General features: G+C 44.9%; 1 protein-coding gene across 3 annotated transcripts in view; it reads left to right on the top strand.

Moving 5' to 3' along the window:
• The window catches only part of LOC142579854 (uncharacterized), a 181,408-nt gene that overhangs the window by 73,245 nt on the left and 90,941 nt on the right, over window positions 1–17,222 (top strand). For all 3 annotated transcript variants that reach the window (XM_075690471.1, XM_075690472.1, XM_075690473.1), the window contains exons 13-16: window positions 981–1,042; window positions 4,092–4,220; window positions 8,585–8,657; window positions 11,973–12,062. In XM_075690471.1, the coding sequence (XP_075546586.1) occupies window positions 981–1,042; window positions 4,092–4,220; window positions 8,585–8,657; window positions 11,973–12,062 (354 nt within the window). The remainder of the gene's footprint in view (window positions 1–980; window positions 1,043–4,091; window positions 4,221–8,584; window positions 8,658–11,972; window positions 12,063–17,222) is intronic.

The following is a 17,222-nucleotide window of genomic DNA, read 5'->3' as shown; positions in this document are numbered from 1 at the left end:
GCAGGGAGACCAATCGTCGTGCAGGAAAACGGGCGCAAAACTGGTTGCTGCGGGGGAACGCGCAAGGGGCGAGGAGAAGGCGAGGAGGTCGCGCGGTGGCGGCAGAGTTCAAAGAGTGTCGCTACTTTCAAATTATCAAGGGACACACTACTGCCCCCTTTCAGAGGCCATGGAGCGAGCCACTTTTCTGCCCGTAGCAAGCAATTTAGTTGCGCGTTCTAAGTTACAGAAGAAAACTATAATAGAAAGAAATGTACTTCAGTTCCATATTTAAAGCTGAAGTGACTAGCACAAGAGTGGACACGGGGCACGAAAGGGCGACAAGGACAGCATGGAATACCAACTAGCCCGGTTCACACCCTGCTCCATATTTAAAGAAGGTCAAAGAGCTGCATGCACTAGGAGACCATGTGATAGGGCATCCTATTTTTTGTTATGTTTTTGCCACGTGAGGATGCAAAATGTCATTTTTTCACGACTTTTTGCAAGGAATTAAACATATAAATCCTCGTCTAATACAGAAAACGGGGCTTATTTCAGTCAGTACGAGACGAGGTCTTTACATCGGTGGGGCTATCTTGATTGACATTCTGAACGGTTGTCTATTCTGTAAATCAGAACAATGGAGTTTTTCAAATTCAGGAAACTCCTATGCTGTTATAGCAGGCCAGTTCTCATTTTGCCTTGCTCCTTTTTTTTTTTTTAGACGCTAGCCTTTGTAACTTAAGCTGGAAACCTTCATGAATGCTTGTGAAGCTATCCAATGCACTTCCAAATTGTGGCACCACATAGTACTCTGTTTTAATTGTAAGCACCATGTGGCATCGATGGAGACCACAAGCTCAGGGCACAGGCTAGTAAGAGATGGCCAAACGAGTCTTATCAAGAGATGTGCGCATTTCCTCGCTGAAAACAGCATTAATATTTGGCGCCTGTCACCATTCCGAAAGGTTATTTTATGACTTGCCTTTTTTTTCCAGCATGTATCTGCTTGACAGCAGAAGGCGTAGTTGAAGCATCATTCTTGGGCTTGCAGCGACAGGTGAGTCATCAGCCAGCCAAGCAGTGGTCTTGTACTGTTATTGCAGCAAAGCTTTTTAGGCCTAGTTATTCTACCAAGCTTCCTGACCAAACCAAGTAACAACTTTAAAGAGGCACTAATGGAAGAAATAAGCTCAGCTGTGTTAGTAAAATGATTTTTCTATAATGTAAAAAAGGAAAAAATAAATATTACCCGCAGAAGCTTGGTAAACCCAAAAAATTATGAAAATTCCAGCAAGCACCATCACCGGATGTTTCTCAGCGTTAATGTGATTAGCGAAGCAATCAATGTAGTGACAAACCATATTATTGCCAGTGCTGAAACGTGTCATGTATGAGGTATGTATGCAGCTGGCCTCCTCTCCCTTGCCTTACCTAAGTGTCCATCAAATAGGTTCATTGAAGATCGGCATATACCCAATGGCACATGTCCGGGGACCTAAGTTGGCATGAAAGGAAAACGGTCAGATCCAGATTTGGATGGATACCAGAGAGTGCATTAAATATCTTAAGAATGCTAAATGCATTAGAAACTGGGGGCCGCTTGCTTTGAAGTTCCTACACCACGTCATTGTTACATCGTCGATTTTGATGGTGTCTGCTCAGGCATAAGTTATTTTCTATAAGTGAAAATGGACTGCATCATATTCTAAAAACTCTAGACTGTACTCTATGAGTTTCCAGAACGTTTGCTTTGCCATAATGGCCGATACACGATTGAAAAGAGATTGAAATCTGTGCTCTCACGCTGAAATAACGGTGATGGGGTTCCGAAGCGAATGTTAAAACGACTTAAGTTTTGCTTTCATCTTCTCATTTAGTAATCAACCTGACCACAAAATGAATAAAAATAGTCTTGAAGGTATTGTTCATCAGTCTTAACCGATTTATTGTTTCTCTGGTTTAATGTCATTGCTGGCACCATGTCAGTCAGCTTGGGAGACCTAAAGGGGCACTATAAAAGGAATGGTTAAGCTGGATTAGTATGTTGCAGTTCTCGATACACTGACGTCAATATAAATGAAGTACAGTTAAACCTCAATATAACAAAATTCTCAATATAACAAAGTATTTAACTTTTCAGAACCTCTTGTCAATAGAACACCATGTAATTAGAACCTCAACATAATGAAGTGAGTCTGTCTGCAATTTCAGTATATAGCGAAATTTGGTGTCTGCAGCCAATAAATGGAAACTTCCGTGGACGCAGATGGTCAAATGATTAAATTACAAGCGGCTGCTTGCAAACGCACCTCTCAAATCGCACACGGCACAACCGCCAAAGTGAAGCTGCATCATGTGCCGGTATAACATAAAACTAGTATTTTAATCTGCTTTTAGAGCGAAAGCTCTACTCCTCGAGGTACAACTTCCAAGGTCAATCTCTGCATTTGTTTGACCTTCAGCCGCCGTCGCACAAGTGGGAAGGTGTGATGTCACGTCATGTGATCCGCTGCGAGGAGGTGTCGCCGCTGTGTACCACATGACTAGGCGAGGGTTTAAAAGCTGTTTCTGCAGTGCTTGGTCGCTCACTCTCGCCGTGGATGAAGCAAGCATGTCAACTCTTCACTGCAGGCACCAGGTCGAGTCTGAGCACCCTGACGATATAGCTCACCGGAAAGAAGCACTGAAGAACCAAGTCTAAACATGCTTCACAGATCTTTCGCTCATATAACTAGGTTCAAGCCACGTTGAACCCCAGCCAATTTTTATTCCAAATTGTCGATTAGCCCTTCCTGATAGGTCAAAATGGCTCGGGCTCAGCCCATTTGGGCGTGGCGCTCGCCCACACGGGCTAAACTCCAACTATTTTGACCTATCATGGAGAGCTAGTGGCCGATTTGGAATAAAAACAAATTGGAATAGTTTTATGCTATATCGGCCATGTTCCATGTAAAGTCCAAGTGTGATAAGATGGTATCGCACACTGTGTGCAACGGTGACAAAAATAGTGGCTTCACGCACGAGTGCTGCCTCCACACGTAAGCAATGGGAGAGAGGGGGATGAGAGCTCGCTTGCAGTAATGCAATCAGTTGCGCGCGAGGGGCGGGGGGGGGGGGGGGGCTAAGTTGATGTGCATTGCGATTTCTGGCATGCAACTGAGCGTGTACGCAGCCATGCACCCTGCTTTATCGGTAATCTGTCGCGTGTGCAAAGAGTGGGCGTGCCGAGACGGTGTGGCATGTAAGCTGTCTTCCCATGTGTTTAGTATTGAAAGTTGAGGAACCTCGAGTTTCGGTGACCTGTTGGAGTGAGAGGCAGGTGAAGCATTCGCTCCCCACGGCCTGCGCTTTCCATGATAGCGGCGTTCCAGTGCGGGTGACGCTATCAGCTGTGAGGGCAGAGTGTATGCGGAAGCAGGGCTGGCTTCGCTTAATTTGTGCTGCCTATGTGAAGATATCATCGACGTGGCATGAAACTGTATCGTTCATCATAGACTCCCAAATTCATTGAAATGAATTGTTTTCTCATTCAAATTTGCCTTTTTCAATTGCCCGATAATTTGCAAAATTCTGCCGCCCCTTTCCATGTAAGAAACATCGATCAGCAACTGTACTTACTTGCATACAAGGTTGAATTGCGATACAATGAAATTTCGATACAACGAAGCAAGATGCCGATTTTACCTACTTTGTTATATCGAGGTTTAACTGTGCATCAAAAATTTTGTTGGTCAGCCTAGATTTCAGCGAGTGTTCTACTGCTATAATGAAACCATGAACGCAAGATTCAAAACAATATCACTCGCAGCGAAGTTTATACTTGGTCGCTCTGCAGCTTAGAGTACATTTGTATCCTGGTAGCAGAAATGTCTAGTAGTACTCGGCAACTTGAAATGTCACATTCTAGACGTGCCTGTGTAGTATGTGTAACGGCTTATCTTGGCTGGCCCGCAGCCAGCAAGCCAAACTTCCGATCCTGTGCGATTGCTCTGATTGCATGGCTTTCTAACTTTCTCCCTGTGATCCTGTGTTCTTGTATTGGTTGATCCCATTGCTCATCAGTGTGCCACCAATATCTGCTTTGCCTCCTTTCTGCCTCTTACCAGCTGCTTCACTACATTAATCTGGAAGGTCCGGCATGCCTCAGCAACGCCAGCGACCTCTACGTACGTCTCTCCGTTGTTGGTCTCATTGGTGACGGCCGCCATTCTGGAGGATCACACCTGAGTCCGGCAGTAAGTGTCCTTGAATTCGTACATTTTGCCGTGAACCAAATAAAGGGCAGTTGCTATATCTGCACTTTGCATCTGGAGTTAACCTTTATAAAAGTGTTATGGTGGTTAGGTCATAGCCACCACAGGATCAGGAACAGATGGTTCAGACCTGTAGCTGTTGGCTTGCAGTAACGTTTGGTAACATACGCTGTCGAACTAGTTGGTACATGGTTGTTAGAAATGTGCCTGTCCATGTCTTTCATTCTGTTGTCCATGTCTTAATTTTTAGTCTGAAGCCATTTCTAAAATTGCAGTAATTAATTTTGCTTCTCGCCTACCCACTGCACTCTTTTTGGTTGCACTGTGCCTTTACAAATCTTCTGTTGGCATGCACACCATGGAGCTGAAGTCTTATGCGGACATGTTCCTTGATAAGTTATTGCTAGGGGCATGTGAATATTCAAAACTGTATATTAGAAAATTTCGAGTAGTCGACACTAATTACAAAAGACTGTGATAGTCCAATGAAAAATATCCATTGTATCTGAAGTCCATTGTGTCCGAAATAAGGGTGTCAGTATGTCGTATAATGGCGAAACTTCGCATATACAGTCAAACCCGTTCATAACAAACTTGATGGTTCCGCGAAGAGTGGTTGTTATATGAGTAGTTCGTTATATATGGACTCTCCCTTAAAAACTCTAAAAATATAACCGTGCTGAAGCTAGCATCGGCAGTTACATTTCGGCAGCACTTTGCTCAGAAAACCAGATTTTCGGTATAATTTTTGTTCCCAGTATGTTCCCGCACTCAGCTGGAAACTTGCCTTGGAAACAACCATTTAAAGAACGGAATGCAGTGTCGTGTGGCTCTTTCAAAACAGCACCCGGTTCCGATCACCTGTTGTTTCGAAACTGCAAGCGCAGCCTCCATTTTTTTATTCGAGAGCTTGTGCTATATTTTAGTGCCAGTGGAACATGACTGTATTCTGCACATGATAGTGAAGTGTTCTAGTTGGCCGGAACTGTAAACTTCAGAAACGACTGTGGCACGCTGCCATTCTGCAAAGGTCTCATTCATTGCAACTGCGCGTCAGCCACACAAGAGCCATAAAATTCTTACGTCGCTTTGGGCGAAAAAGAAATGCGAAGTTCGAAAGGTAAAACGTCGCCACCAACCATTATCAGCAATCGGCAATGCGTAAATGAAGCGCCGCTGAACCGTGACCGCCTGATAACGGCACAGTAACAGCTGATCCTTTGCAACATTGCATGGTGTCGGCATGTGGAGCAGCGTTCTCGCAGACTCTAGCCTCGCATGGCCACATCGACAGGAACACTTGAGTTCCCGTTGTTCCCAAGGTGAAAGGACATAGTTGGTCATTCTAAATCGTTGAAACGGGCATCGTGCACATGGTGCCACCCGGACAGTTGTATAACAATGAGAGACGCCGTCGTGGCAGCCGATATCGCACCAGCGCACACTCTGTGCGATGCTGTTTATGGTGGGCATCGCACACCTTCAAGACACATGACTCGTGGCCTTTTTCACGATTTCCAAAATCCTTGCGAGGCAGTCGCTCGCTCATCTTGAAGGCCATATCATCGTTGCAGTTAGACTGGAGCGGGGCGTGTGCTGCTGTGCTTTAGCACTTTGCCTGTGCCCTCTTATTACCGTGACCGGGTTCGAAGCGTTCGTTGTAGAGGTACGGCAATTTTAAAAGTGTCATCTCCAGAAGCAGTTTCCATAGAGAGGGTTGGAAAATCGTAAATACAGTAGCCGGCACATTTTTCTGACTCGAACAATTTGGACTGAATCACGCACTTCACAGTCTGGATACTGCGAATAGCAGCATATCATCTTTTTAGTGTGAATTGGTAGGATGAGAAATAAAGCAAGATAGTACATTTTACAATTGTCAGTGGTTGTTTTTGAAGTGCAGTATGCTAAAGCTGCGCTTCGAAGCTGGCTAGGACTTGCAGCACCCTCAGCGCTGGGCGGCGGTGGTCTACTTGCGGTGTCGACATAAAAAATCTCTACCTGTTAGGCATCACGCGGCACACCGTTGTGGGAAGCTTGCTGCTAGTGCATTCACGCCTTTAAAGGGCTTTATCGCAAAATTCTGCAAGCGGCCGGAAATAGTTTGGTGCAGTATACTGCCACACGCACGCATTGCTGCCACAAAATGTGGCGTATTTACACCGTCCAAACAGAATTTGCCCAAAAACTTGTCTGTTATAGCCAATAGTCTGTTATAGCTGGGTCCATTAAAAGAGGAATCGGTTGCATTGATAAAATAGGCAGACCAACCTAAGTGAAAAATATAGTCTGTTAGGTCTGAAAGTAAATTGTATGTCTATCTGTTGTAATGAACAGGGACTGTACCGTTGAATGTACTATATATTAATATTCGTATTCAATTGCAAGAACTAAGTATTCAAGACAAAGCTAATATATTACTCGCTTTACAGGATCAAACACTGTTCTTAGTGTTTATTTCTATCTAATCCGAGAATGGTGGCTGATTTCATAATGAATATTTGATCACTTCGTGCTGCTGGCAAAATTTTGCCAGTAAGGTGCGCTCAGCCACTGGGTAGATTGATGGATAAAATTTATTTAGTCTACTTGGAGGTGGTTCGGCCCCTAAATATCCGTGAGTCTATTGGGCTACATCTCCGGACGGGCCTAGTTCACCAGCCAGAACTAGACATCCACTACTGGTGGCCCGAAGAGTGGCCTCCATCAAAAAAAGGGAAGGGTTTGGGTCTACCACAAAGGGCTTGGGTAGCTCCACGAGCAAATGAAGAGATCGGCCTGAGGAGCCTGCCAGGTGGTTTAATGTGGCGATTGTGTAGACTGTGGTGAAATCACGGAGTAAGACATTTAGGAGGTGAAACTCCCGTCAGCGCGAGCAAGCGCGGGCGACCAGATAAGGTCACAATTGTTGTATGCGTCGACGGGACCGTATATAGTGGCGGCGCCATGTGGCGCGTCGTAGAAGCCGCAGCGAAAAAAAAAAAAATGCAGCGCCCGGGCGGGCGGCTTCGGCGCGCTCTCAACGGCGGTAATTTCTTTCCAGGCCGCCAGGCACCGCCAGCACAATAACGGCTCCGCAGGCATGTGAATTTTTCTGCTCACCGCAAACAGCGGAGTTTCCACTCCTAAATGTTTCTTATTCCGTGGGTGAAATAGATGTGCCAGATAGGGGCAAACAAGTGTACTGGTCCGAATCTGGCACCAGACCAGCCAATTGACATTGAAGCTTTGTGGAAAAGCCAGCCTCTTTGTAGCAAGGGTCGCGGGTTTACAGGACAGCGAGGGCCACATAGAGCGCATCAAAAGGGGATGGGCACAACTATGCAAAAAAATCCAACGCCAATAAGAATGTTCTTTCCAGGAATACTGGTCCAATGGGCCAATCCTCAGCAGCGATGCCCATCAACGTGGCCTCACTACGGAAATATGCCAGCTCCCCGCTGAACGCCAATGCTGTGCCTCCGTGCAGTATATTGTATGCCTGTTACAGCATTCGAGGATAGAACTTGAGGATAGAGGATCAGCTACCGCAATGTGTGCCCGAGCAAAATTTGGGACTTGTAGTACAGGTTTCACAAGTGATAGGCATTCTGCGATGAGCGTTGCCACGGTGTGTATAGGCATCACGGTAATGCTTCTTGCTAGACAGCAAGTGTGATGAGTGACAACTGGCAAAGAGTGAAATGTCTCGGAGTTTACAAGGATTTGATGCTGTATATTAAGGCGCAGGTTGGCAAAAACAGACAGCCAGTGGGAGTTATTAAATTTTCAGAGTTAGAGTGAGCTAAACACACAATATTTTAGTACGACAGCTGATTAGTCAAAATTTTATACCATTGGCAATGTAATTGCTATGTTCCGACAAGTTAAAATAACTAAACTTGTTAGTAAATCAATATGCATGTTATTCTATATTAAATCAATATTGAAGCCAAGTATTCGTATCTGGTTCTTATTTGCACATATTTATATTTGCGCACCCCTAGTTATTGCCAAGAAAGCTGTGAGCTTGTGTTTGTCCGATCCTTTTCGTCTGGTAGCATTACTTTTCATCACATTGCCATGCAAGAACTGCGAACATAATGTAACAAAACAGTTCTTGTACAATTCCTGTATGACAAAGGTACAAGACGATAACAGGTATCATGGTGAGTAGAGAGGTATTGTCATGGAAATGTGTGGAAGCACAGCATAAAAAAAAGCTGTTCTTCCAAAGTGGCTTTCTTCTATGCTAATATCTTTTCATGTGCCTAGGAAACCTTAAATGTGTCCTATTCATAGTGTTGCAATTAGTTGCACAGGAGTGTTGAGTCTCTTGTATTTTTGTTTTCTCTTCTTGGACCCAGGGGGCTCAGAAAGCGTTGCTGAACGTGGCACTAGAAAATCGAATGATTGGATTCCTGATGGCCTGCCTCCGTGGTAAGCCGTTTTCCCTTCGCAAACTTCCTGGGATTATATTACGACCTATGCTTTACTAATATTACTAGTACTAGCACAGTTCACTGGCTCGGGCATGTGCTAATCCACCTATTCACTGAAATGCGCATTATCAGATCTAAAACTTTTGGGAAGAATAAACAGCATTGTGTGTTTGTGGAACAGAAAGCTGGCTGATTGTTCGCAACATGTTTGAGCTTATAATTAATCATAATGCATTCAGGCCAGTTAGTACATTTGTGTGTGTGAAGTTTTCCCATGGTTAAAGATGTTCTTTGCTTAAGAGGAAGTACCATAGTTATTCAATTATAAATCAGGGTGCAAATGGGGTACCCATAAAAAAAAATATAATAAATGTGCACGTTAATATAAGACTATATGCAGTAGCCGACGGTTTATTCAGACTTGGGTGGAGATTGACATAAACACTGAATAATCAGAAGTTACAAAAACAAACAGGTTTACCACGGCAAAAAAGAGTCTCTTGATTTCACAAGTGTCCAGAAAAGCTTGTGAATGCAGAGCTGTGCACGCGCAGTTTAAATGCAACCACATCAGTGTATTTTGGCCATTGCCATGTCATCCCTACGGACTAGGGAAAGCACAGTCAGAGCTTGCACCGAAGTTTCATCTCCTAGCAATTTTGGGAGGTCTACTGCTTTCCGTGAGTAATCACGCGTTCCCATTTTTCATCATTTTTCATCGCTTCATTGCGGCCTGTGTCAGCACAGACAGCAAGGGTGGTGTTGATTCTGAGCGACAAAACCTTGTAGGCTGTTGCTGTTTATTATGCTAAGCTAAAAACATTGGATACGTGAGACAAATATGAGACTCGCCAGCTCCCAGTTAGCTTGGATTCTCCCATTGGCTTGGCTGGCGACCACTTGATTGACTAGGCTATGTATTAAGCCAGAAGTGCTTTTAAAATACTTTTGGTTTCAAGGGTTCTGCTCTCTCTGCTTGTAGCAGTGTCTGAGTTTTCACACCATCGTACAAGTGTTGTCCTAAAGATCAAATGGCACATTGAACGGTGGCTGAAATTGTGGTATTTGCATACATATATGGGGACTAGTGGTGGCATCGAATGTCTGAAAAATGAGTCGGCAACTGCAGCTGACTGGGAAACTTCCGTTTATTCGTAATCGAACAAAGGGAAAAAAAGTTTTATAAAACACATCCTGGTAAGAGCCAATTTCTGGCATTTTCCACAACTTCGCTTTGCCAGCAGTGGAGGAAGCCTTTCATTTTCTCAATGACTCATTGATGATGACAATGAACAATGGTATTCACTTTGCATTGGTGTGATGGTAAACACTGCAGCTATGCCAGGTAAGAATGCAACTACACCTTCCTTGCCGTTAAAATTCTTCATCCCTTCACAAGTTCTCTCTCTTTATCTTCGTTGACATTCATGTCCTTTCCGATGTCGTCCAGCCGTCTGCTACAATAACATGATATTGTAATTCAACTGCAACGTAATTGTCAGCTGCCGCACCCACTCATCTGTTGCAACAAGCAGTGTATGAGTTGAGTGATGGGAAAGCCCTTCTGTACCATATTTATTCTTATAATGAAAGCACGCTCCACTTTTACGATCAGAAAGTGTGTTTTCTCTTTTCCTCGCATGATGATCACACCCTAATCCTGCTGCTGTGAAGTAGTACAATTCGAAGTCCGATATGTTGTCTGACACATCAGAACGGCAGTCTGATCCAAGACTTTTTTGCCATGCCGTAGCGCTAGATCGGATGCCCAGCATACTACAACAAAAGTAGGAGACACACCGTAGGATTTTGCGTCCAATATGGTGCACCGGCACTGCAAAATGCCTCAGACATGGCTGCTATTCTGGCGTTTCATACGCCGAACTTGTCGCCGCCGAACTTGCCACTCCAGTCTTGCTTCTGTGAAGTAAGAGTGCAATTTGAAGTCCGATACAGTGTTCGATGCACTAGAATGGCAGCCGGATCCAAGTCTTTTTGCTGTGCCATAGCGCCAGATCAGATTCCTGGCATGTGACAAAAGAAGACACACGTTACAATTTGGCGTCCAGTACGGTGCTACGGCGCTGCAAAACTCCTCGGATTCGGCTGCCGTTCTGGCGTTTCAGATGCCGTATCGGACAACAAATTGTACTTTGTGTATCTGACTCTTTGGAGGCGGCCGCTTGGGAATGATGGCTCAAAATTTTGCTCCATATGAGGAATACACATCCCAGTTTTGCACAAATTTTTCTATACGTAAAGTGTGTTCATTATGCTAGTAAATATGTTATTTGGAGGATAACTATAAAACAAAGCTTTCTGTGCAATAAAAGATTGCCATTAAATGCAGGTCCACATTAAACTGAGAACTTCATTGGTATTCAGTACAATGTAAATCCTTATTCTTTAGCTTCAGCAGAAAAGCATTTGATTCTATTCAACAGACATTCTATTGATAAAAAATATTTTCCAGACCTTCATATACTTGAACTGAGCGGTAATCAGCACTGACATACTAAGTTGAAGTTCCCTTTAGCAAGAGTACACCATGCTGTTCATCTTGATTTATATGTACCGTACTTAACTTAATGACAGGTCGGTACATTCTTGTTATGCAAATCTTGGGGACTGCCAAGCATGTGCAGCGTTGTTTTCTTGCCCGAAACTTCTAAAAAATAATCTTTGTTATAAATATTCTGATATTCAATTTCACATTCAGCTCCTTTTTTTCCATGCGATTCAAGATTCAATTCAATATCGATTTGGTATTTCCACATCCCTATACTTCCATAAGTTTGCAGGCTTTTCATTCTAGTTAAAGTTCTGTACAAGAGTAGCTTTCTACCTGATATGTAGGGCTGCTGCATGCATCTATTAATGTTTGAACATTTTCCCAGCTCAGATGTTCCCTGCTCCTCTGAGAAATGTATTGTGGTTTCTACTGTACAGCTTATAACGAACAACTAGTGCAGCACCGGGATGAATAAAGTATTGCATTGCCTTTGTGCACAGATGAACCAGTTATGGATATATAAATTTTATGGCATATAGAATAGAATGAAATCACAGCTAGTGATAATCCGTTTGCACATTTCGATGTGGGCAAAATGCAAAAACACCATTGTACTTAGATTTAGGTGCACATTAAAGAACCCCAGGTGGTCAAAATTTCCAGAGTCGCTCATTGCAGTGTGCCTCATAATCAGAAAGTGGTTTTGGCACTTAAAGCCCAATAACTTTTTTCTTTTCTTTCTTTCTTTTTTTTTTTTTAGAATGCATTTTCTGACCACTCAGTTTTTTCCTCGATTCACAGGGCACCTATCCGGAGAACCACTGTTGCCCTTCGTGTTGGACTGGACTTGGGCCAAGGTCAAAGAGGTCAAGCGTGCCTTGGACATCTTGTGTGAGTGCTGCGAGGATTTTGTTTGTGCATCTTGCCAGAGTGATGAAGTTGCTTAAAGGGGAACACTAATAGAAAACTATGTTAGGCTATATTATTAAATTATGCTACCATGTTACCCTTCCCTCGCGGGATCGAATCCCGGCCACGGCGGCCGCATTTCGATGGGGGCGAAATGCGAAAACACCCGTGTGCTTAGATTTAGGTGCACGTTAAAGAACCCCAGGTGGTCAAAATTTCCGGAGTCCTCCACTACGGCGTGCCTCATAATCAGAAAGTGGTTTTGGCACGTAAAACCCCAAATATTATTATTATTATTATGTTACCCTTCCCACCTCCCCCAATAAAAAGACTCTTGCCATGAGGATAAAAAAGCAGAAAGGGGGCAAAAAATGATAGGTGGGTGGGTGGTATCACTGTACTTTGAAGCTCTCGCACCAGCTTGCTTTTGTTGTCGTGGGTATTCACAGCGTCTGCTTGGGCCTGAGTAATCTTTTGTTTGCAAAGATGGACCACGTTGTATCCTAAAGGAGCCAACTACTGAACTTGGCAAAACAACCTAAATGTTAGAAAATGTTTTGAAATCCGTGATGTTGCACGGATAAACCAGGGCTGGGGTTTCAAGTCAAAATTCAATAAACTGAAGTTTGGCCATCATTCTTTAATATAATAATCGAGCCCTTTCTGCAAATTTAAAGAGAATTGTTCTGAAAGAATGTTACTAATATTGAAGGGGGATGCAGCTTTCAACTTCCAAGAAATTGTAAATACAGTTGAACCTCGATATATAAGAACTCTGCGGGGATCATGAAATAATTCTATATAGCCAGAATTTATACATAAAATCGCGTAAAACATGTGTCGAAAACTTTTACAAATCCATCAATGACGCGATCAGGAATCGTTTTTTGGAGCACATGTTCGGTTGCGCCGCATGCAATCGGCCTTGGCTGTGTTGAATGTGGAAGCGTTGAATGGGCTGTGCATCACTTGCGAAGGACATCATAGCAGCACTTGCCACATTTGACTTAATTCTTCACAAGTTTGTTTTTGTTGGTGGTTTGATAATTTGACATCGGAATAATTTAGGCTTTTTCTTCTTCGTAAAGGACATTCGATCATGTCAAACTAATTTTAAGTGCTAGGGTTGAAAAAACGGCACTGCTTTTGTCACATTCAAATTTTTTCTTGCCTGGTGGGTACAAGCGTCAAAGGGATCACACACTAGTTGAAATAAAGCATACTGTTCTATCCTATGAGAATCCCTTTGATGCAAAGCTGTATACACTGTGAACTGCGAGTTGTCGCATTGCAAGTGCACTAAACATGCTTGAAGCGTGCCAACAGAGGTCTAACCATAGATTTATTCACCACATGGTGGCCGCAATGTCTGTGCATCATTGAGCCATAAGATATAAAATGTTTAATGTGAAAATGCAAAGGAAGCAAGTACATGGGCATGTTTACATGCCAGTCGAGACCAATAAGTGTGAAAGGGCTCGCACTGGAAGCCTGATTGGGTTGATAATGTACTCCTGTAGGAAAATTTGTGTCACGCTTGTGGTTATGCTATGCAAAGAGAATTGACACGAGATACCACTTGCAAATAAACATGCTTTCTGGGGCCTGCACCGGCGGTCTGAGGAAGACAAAGCTGTGCCTCCACATACTCCCTGCTCTAGAGCTAGGTTGCACGCGAGGAGAAGATCCAGGATCTTGACATCAGCACACTGGGCTCATGGTTGCTTAGTTTGAGTGATGACTGAAATAAAGACGTGGGAAAGAGATCGCCTCACACGTTCCCACAAGTGGTGCCCTTGAAAGCTTCTCGACATGCACCATTTCGAAGCAAGTAATCCACAGGTGGTGACTCCTGCATGGAAACTTTGCCACAGATCGTTCCTCGCGATTCTCGCACCAGACATTCATGGACCTCCTCGTCAGTGGCAACCTCACCGAGCCTCAAGGCCCTACCCACTCCTGCAGGATATGGACGCCGACCCCAACAATGATGCGGCGCCGAATCCCATGGTACCCGACTCTGTTGTAGCGGCTCATAAGTTACCAGAGTTCTGGCAGTCAGACTCGGAACTCTGGTTTCTCAGCATCGAGCCGCTTCTCCACTGATGCCACATAACGTCGCAAACAGCAAAATACAACCGTCGTCATTGGAATGCTGCCTCCTGCTGTCGTAGCCATCGTCGAGGATATTCTGCGCTCTCTGCCTGCTGACAACCCGTACGGCCATCTTAAGGGGGAACTCATATGCTGCACAACCGAGTCAGAACAGCGTTGGTTGGAGCTGCTACTCATTGCAGACGAACTCTTTCACTGCAGAACCACGTATCTCCCGAGTTGCATGGTGCATCTAACAGGAGAATGCACCGCTTCACTGGACACATCGGTCCTCCGCGAGCTCTTCCTACAACAACTGCCGCAACAGGTGTTCATGATCTTGATTGTGTCCTCGGAATTCAACTCGTTAGCACAAATGGCTGACAAGATCATGGACGTCATTGAGCCCATAGTCTCTGCCATCGAGAGACCACGTGCATCTTATACATTTGGCTCATTGGGGCACAGTGACCACTTACAGCATCTCCTTGACACTAATGAGCTGCCCGTTTGCAAAGTCAACCAGCTGGCCACTGAACTTAGCTCACTCAAGCAGACCAGCATCGCAGCCTGTCATGACCCCAATACCACAGCCGCAATCGAGACAGATAGCTAAGTCTGTCTTGCAAAGTGTGCTGGTACAATGACCAGAGCAGTGACCGCGCTCAACAGTGCCACCAGCCTTGTGCCTTTGTGGAAAACGCTCAGGCCATGCACCGAACGTGGCCAGTGCCAAAGGCTCAACATCGAGCCACCTGTTCCACTTCACCGGCAGCATCACCAAGGCCCAATACCTGGTTGATACAGGTACCGAGGTGAACATAATCCCTCCTGTACTGTTGGAGTGCCTACACCACCACACAATGCCGTCTGCCAGCCCAAGTCCCACAGTTTGGCCTGTACAGTCTGCAGCCTTGACAGCAATGACATGCAACCCCACGCTACACCACAACAGCTACACGCTAGCGCAAGCGACACAGCTCAAGCAGGGATATCTGTCCCATCCCTATGCTGCCCCTGTCCTCTCCTTTGACCAACTTGCCATTGAGCCCCTTTGGCGAGAGCTCTGACAAATCAGACGTTGGTAGCTATGAACAATCCTCGCATGACCTAGATAAGGCAGATGGACTGACATCACCATTCCGTGACACGAGTCCCGGTGGTGTCTCGCATCTGCCACCTCATCCTGTCCTTCACGTCGTACTCGAAGCCATGCAAAGCCTATATTGCAAATCAAGAACAAAAATACAAGTAAGAAATATGACAAAAAACACAGTGTGGCATAACAACAGGACAGAGTGCATTATGAAACAGCGCAAGAATTTGGCAGCCAACTCGCACATAGAATGTCCATTGTCTGACGTGTTGTGGCGATGGCAGTTTACCAGTAGAGTTTGGTGCTATGGCTCTTGTGGATGTAGACACTTGGTTGATCGTAAGTCTCGGTGGTGGCTGTGGTGACCGGCAGAGTTGGCGATGACAGCGCCCTGCTTCGTCCACAGTTGCGTCGTGCAAAGTAGCTTCTTTCCTGTGGGCCTCCTTAGTGCCCACACGATCCGAAATCAAATGCATCAAATGCGGTCATCTGGCACTAGTAGGAGTGCTGTATTGCACTTCAGCCTTCTGTATGTTTTCCGCCAGCTGCCCTGACCCAAAGCACCTTAGTTTTGGTTTGTTTTTTGAGGTTTGGCTGTCTGGGGACAGTGTTCAGAATTCTGTCGGGTCGTCTGATGCCATTGTCCTCTGGACTGCTGTTTTGCAGTGCAGTATGTGGTGTTTTGCCGGGTAATGCCACAGTCGCTACAAGCGTGTATGGCCATATTGGCCATGTTTAGTAATGCATGCGTTGATGTGATAAGTGGATTCTTTACAGCAGCAAGCATGCCAATGTTCGATGTGAATGCCGAAGCACTTTGCATCAGCACTTTCCCCACATGGGGTAAATGCAGAGTTGTGAATTCAAATAATTATTTCTAAGTGTTTGAATTATTGAAAAATGCCTGCAGCGTAGAAGAAGTAACCATCTAGCCAAACTCTAATAGCACTGCAGTTACGTTGCCGTACCGGCTTCGCTGGCTATCGCGTCAGTGCATTTGACTCAGGAATTCTACTACAGTCTACGTTGATTACAATGGACCCGTGTACAACAGACTTTTAGATATGAGAGACCATATTTCAACCTTAGTTTGCTCTACCTATTTTGTTAATGCAGTGAAGTTTGCTTTTAAGGGACCACGCTAGTACGGACTATCAGCTACTGTGGACGAAATTAGCAGCAATTTTTGTCTAAGTCGGGCATATAAAACAGACTTTTGCCGTGTCGACACAGGCTGGCAACTGACTTGCGAGGGTTGGCCGATGATAGCGGCTCAATGTCGAGGAGGGTAAGAAAGCGGGGCAGATGCGCACCATCTTTCGCATGTGAGGCACGAGGAGGGGGGGTTAGGAAACGAGGCAGGGGGAGTGGCCCTACTCTGGTGGCTGCTGTTAATGGCAAGCCCATGCAGGCACCATGCCTTGAAAGCGATCTGCATTGTGGACAAAGTGCGCGCCCGTGCGGGCGTCGTATCTTGAAAGCAATCTGCGATGTAGACAAAACATGCACCCGCACAGACGCCTTATCTTGAAAGCAATCTGCAATGTGGACAAAGTGCGCCCAGTGCCGCTAGCTTCGAATGCGCTGTGCTTTCGACGTTTAGGTCGCGTTGAAGAGAGAGACAGCACGAAGCTCGCCGTTGCTGCCGCGCTTCCTCACCCCAACGTTTTGACAGCGGCTTTCCACGGTCATCGAGCGAGATGTGTTCATGTTTACCTGTGCGTGTGTGACGCAGTGCTTGTTAATTTAGTTAGTAAGGTAATGTTTACAACTTTATACAGCCAATAAAACTACTATCCTTACTTCACACATCTGTCTACTAATTTGCTATCGCAGTCGATGCTTTGCCTTTTGGGTGAAACTGCAACTTTTTTGTTTGTTTTTTACTTGAGAGTTCGTCGCTCACTCTCTGCAATAATGTTGTTACACATCGTGACCAAAGTTTTGGAAGT

This window comes from Dermacentor variabilis, chromosome 4 (genome assembly GCF_050947875.1).
Source record: "Dermacentor variabilis isolate Ectoservices chromosome 4, ASM5094787v1, whole genome shotgun sequence".
NCBI lineage: Eukaryota > Metazoa > Arthropoda > Arachnida > Ixodida > Ixodidae > Dermacentor > Dermacentor variabilis.
Note: the sequence above shows the minus strand (reverse complement) of the source record. Positions and strands in the feature narration are given on the sequence as shown.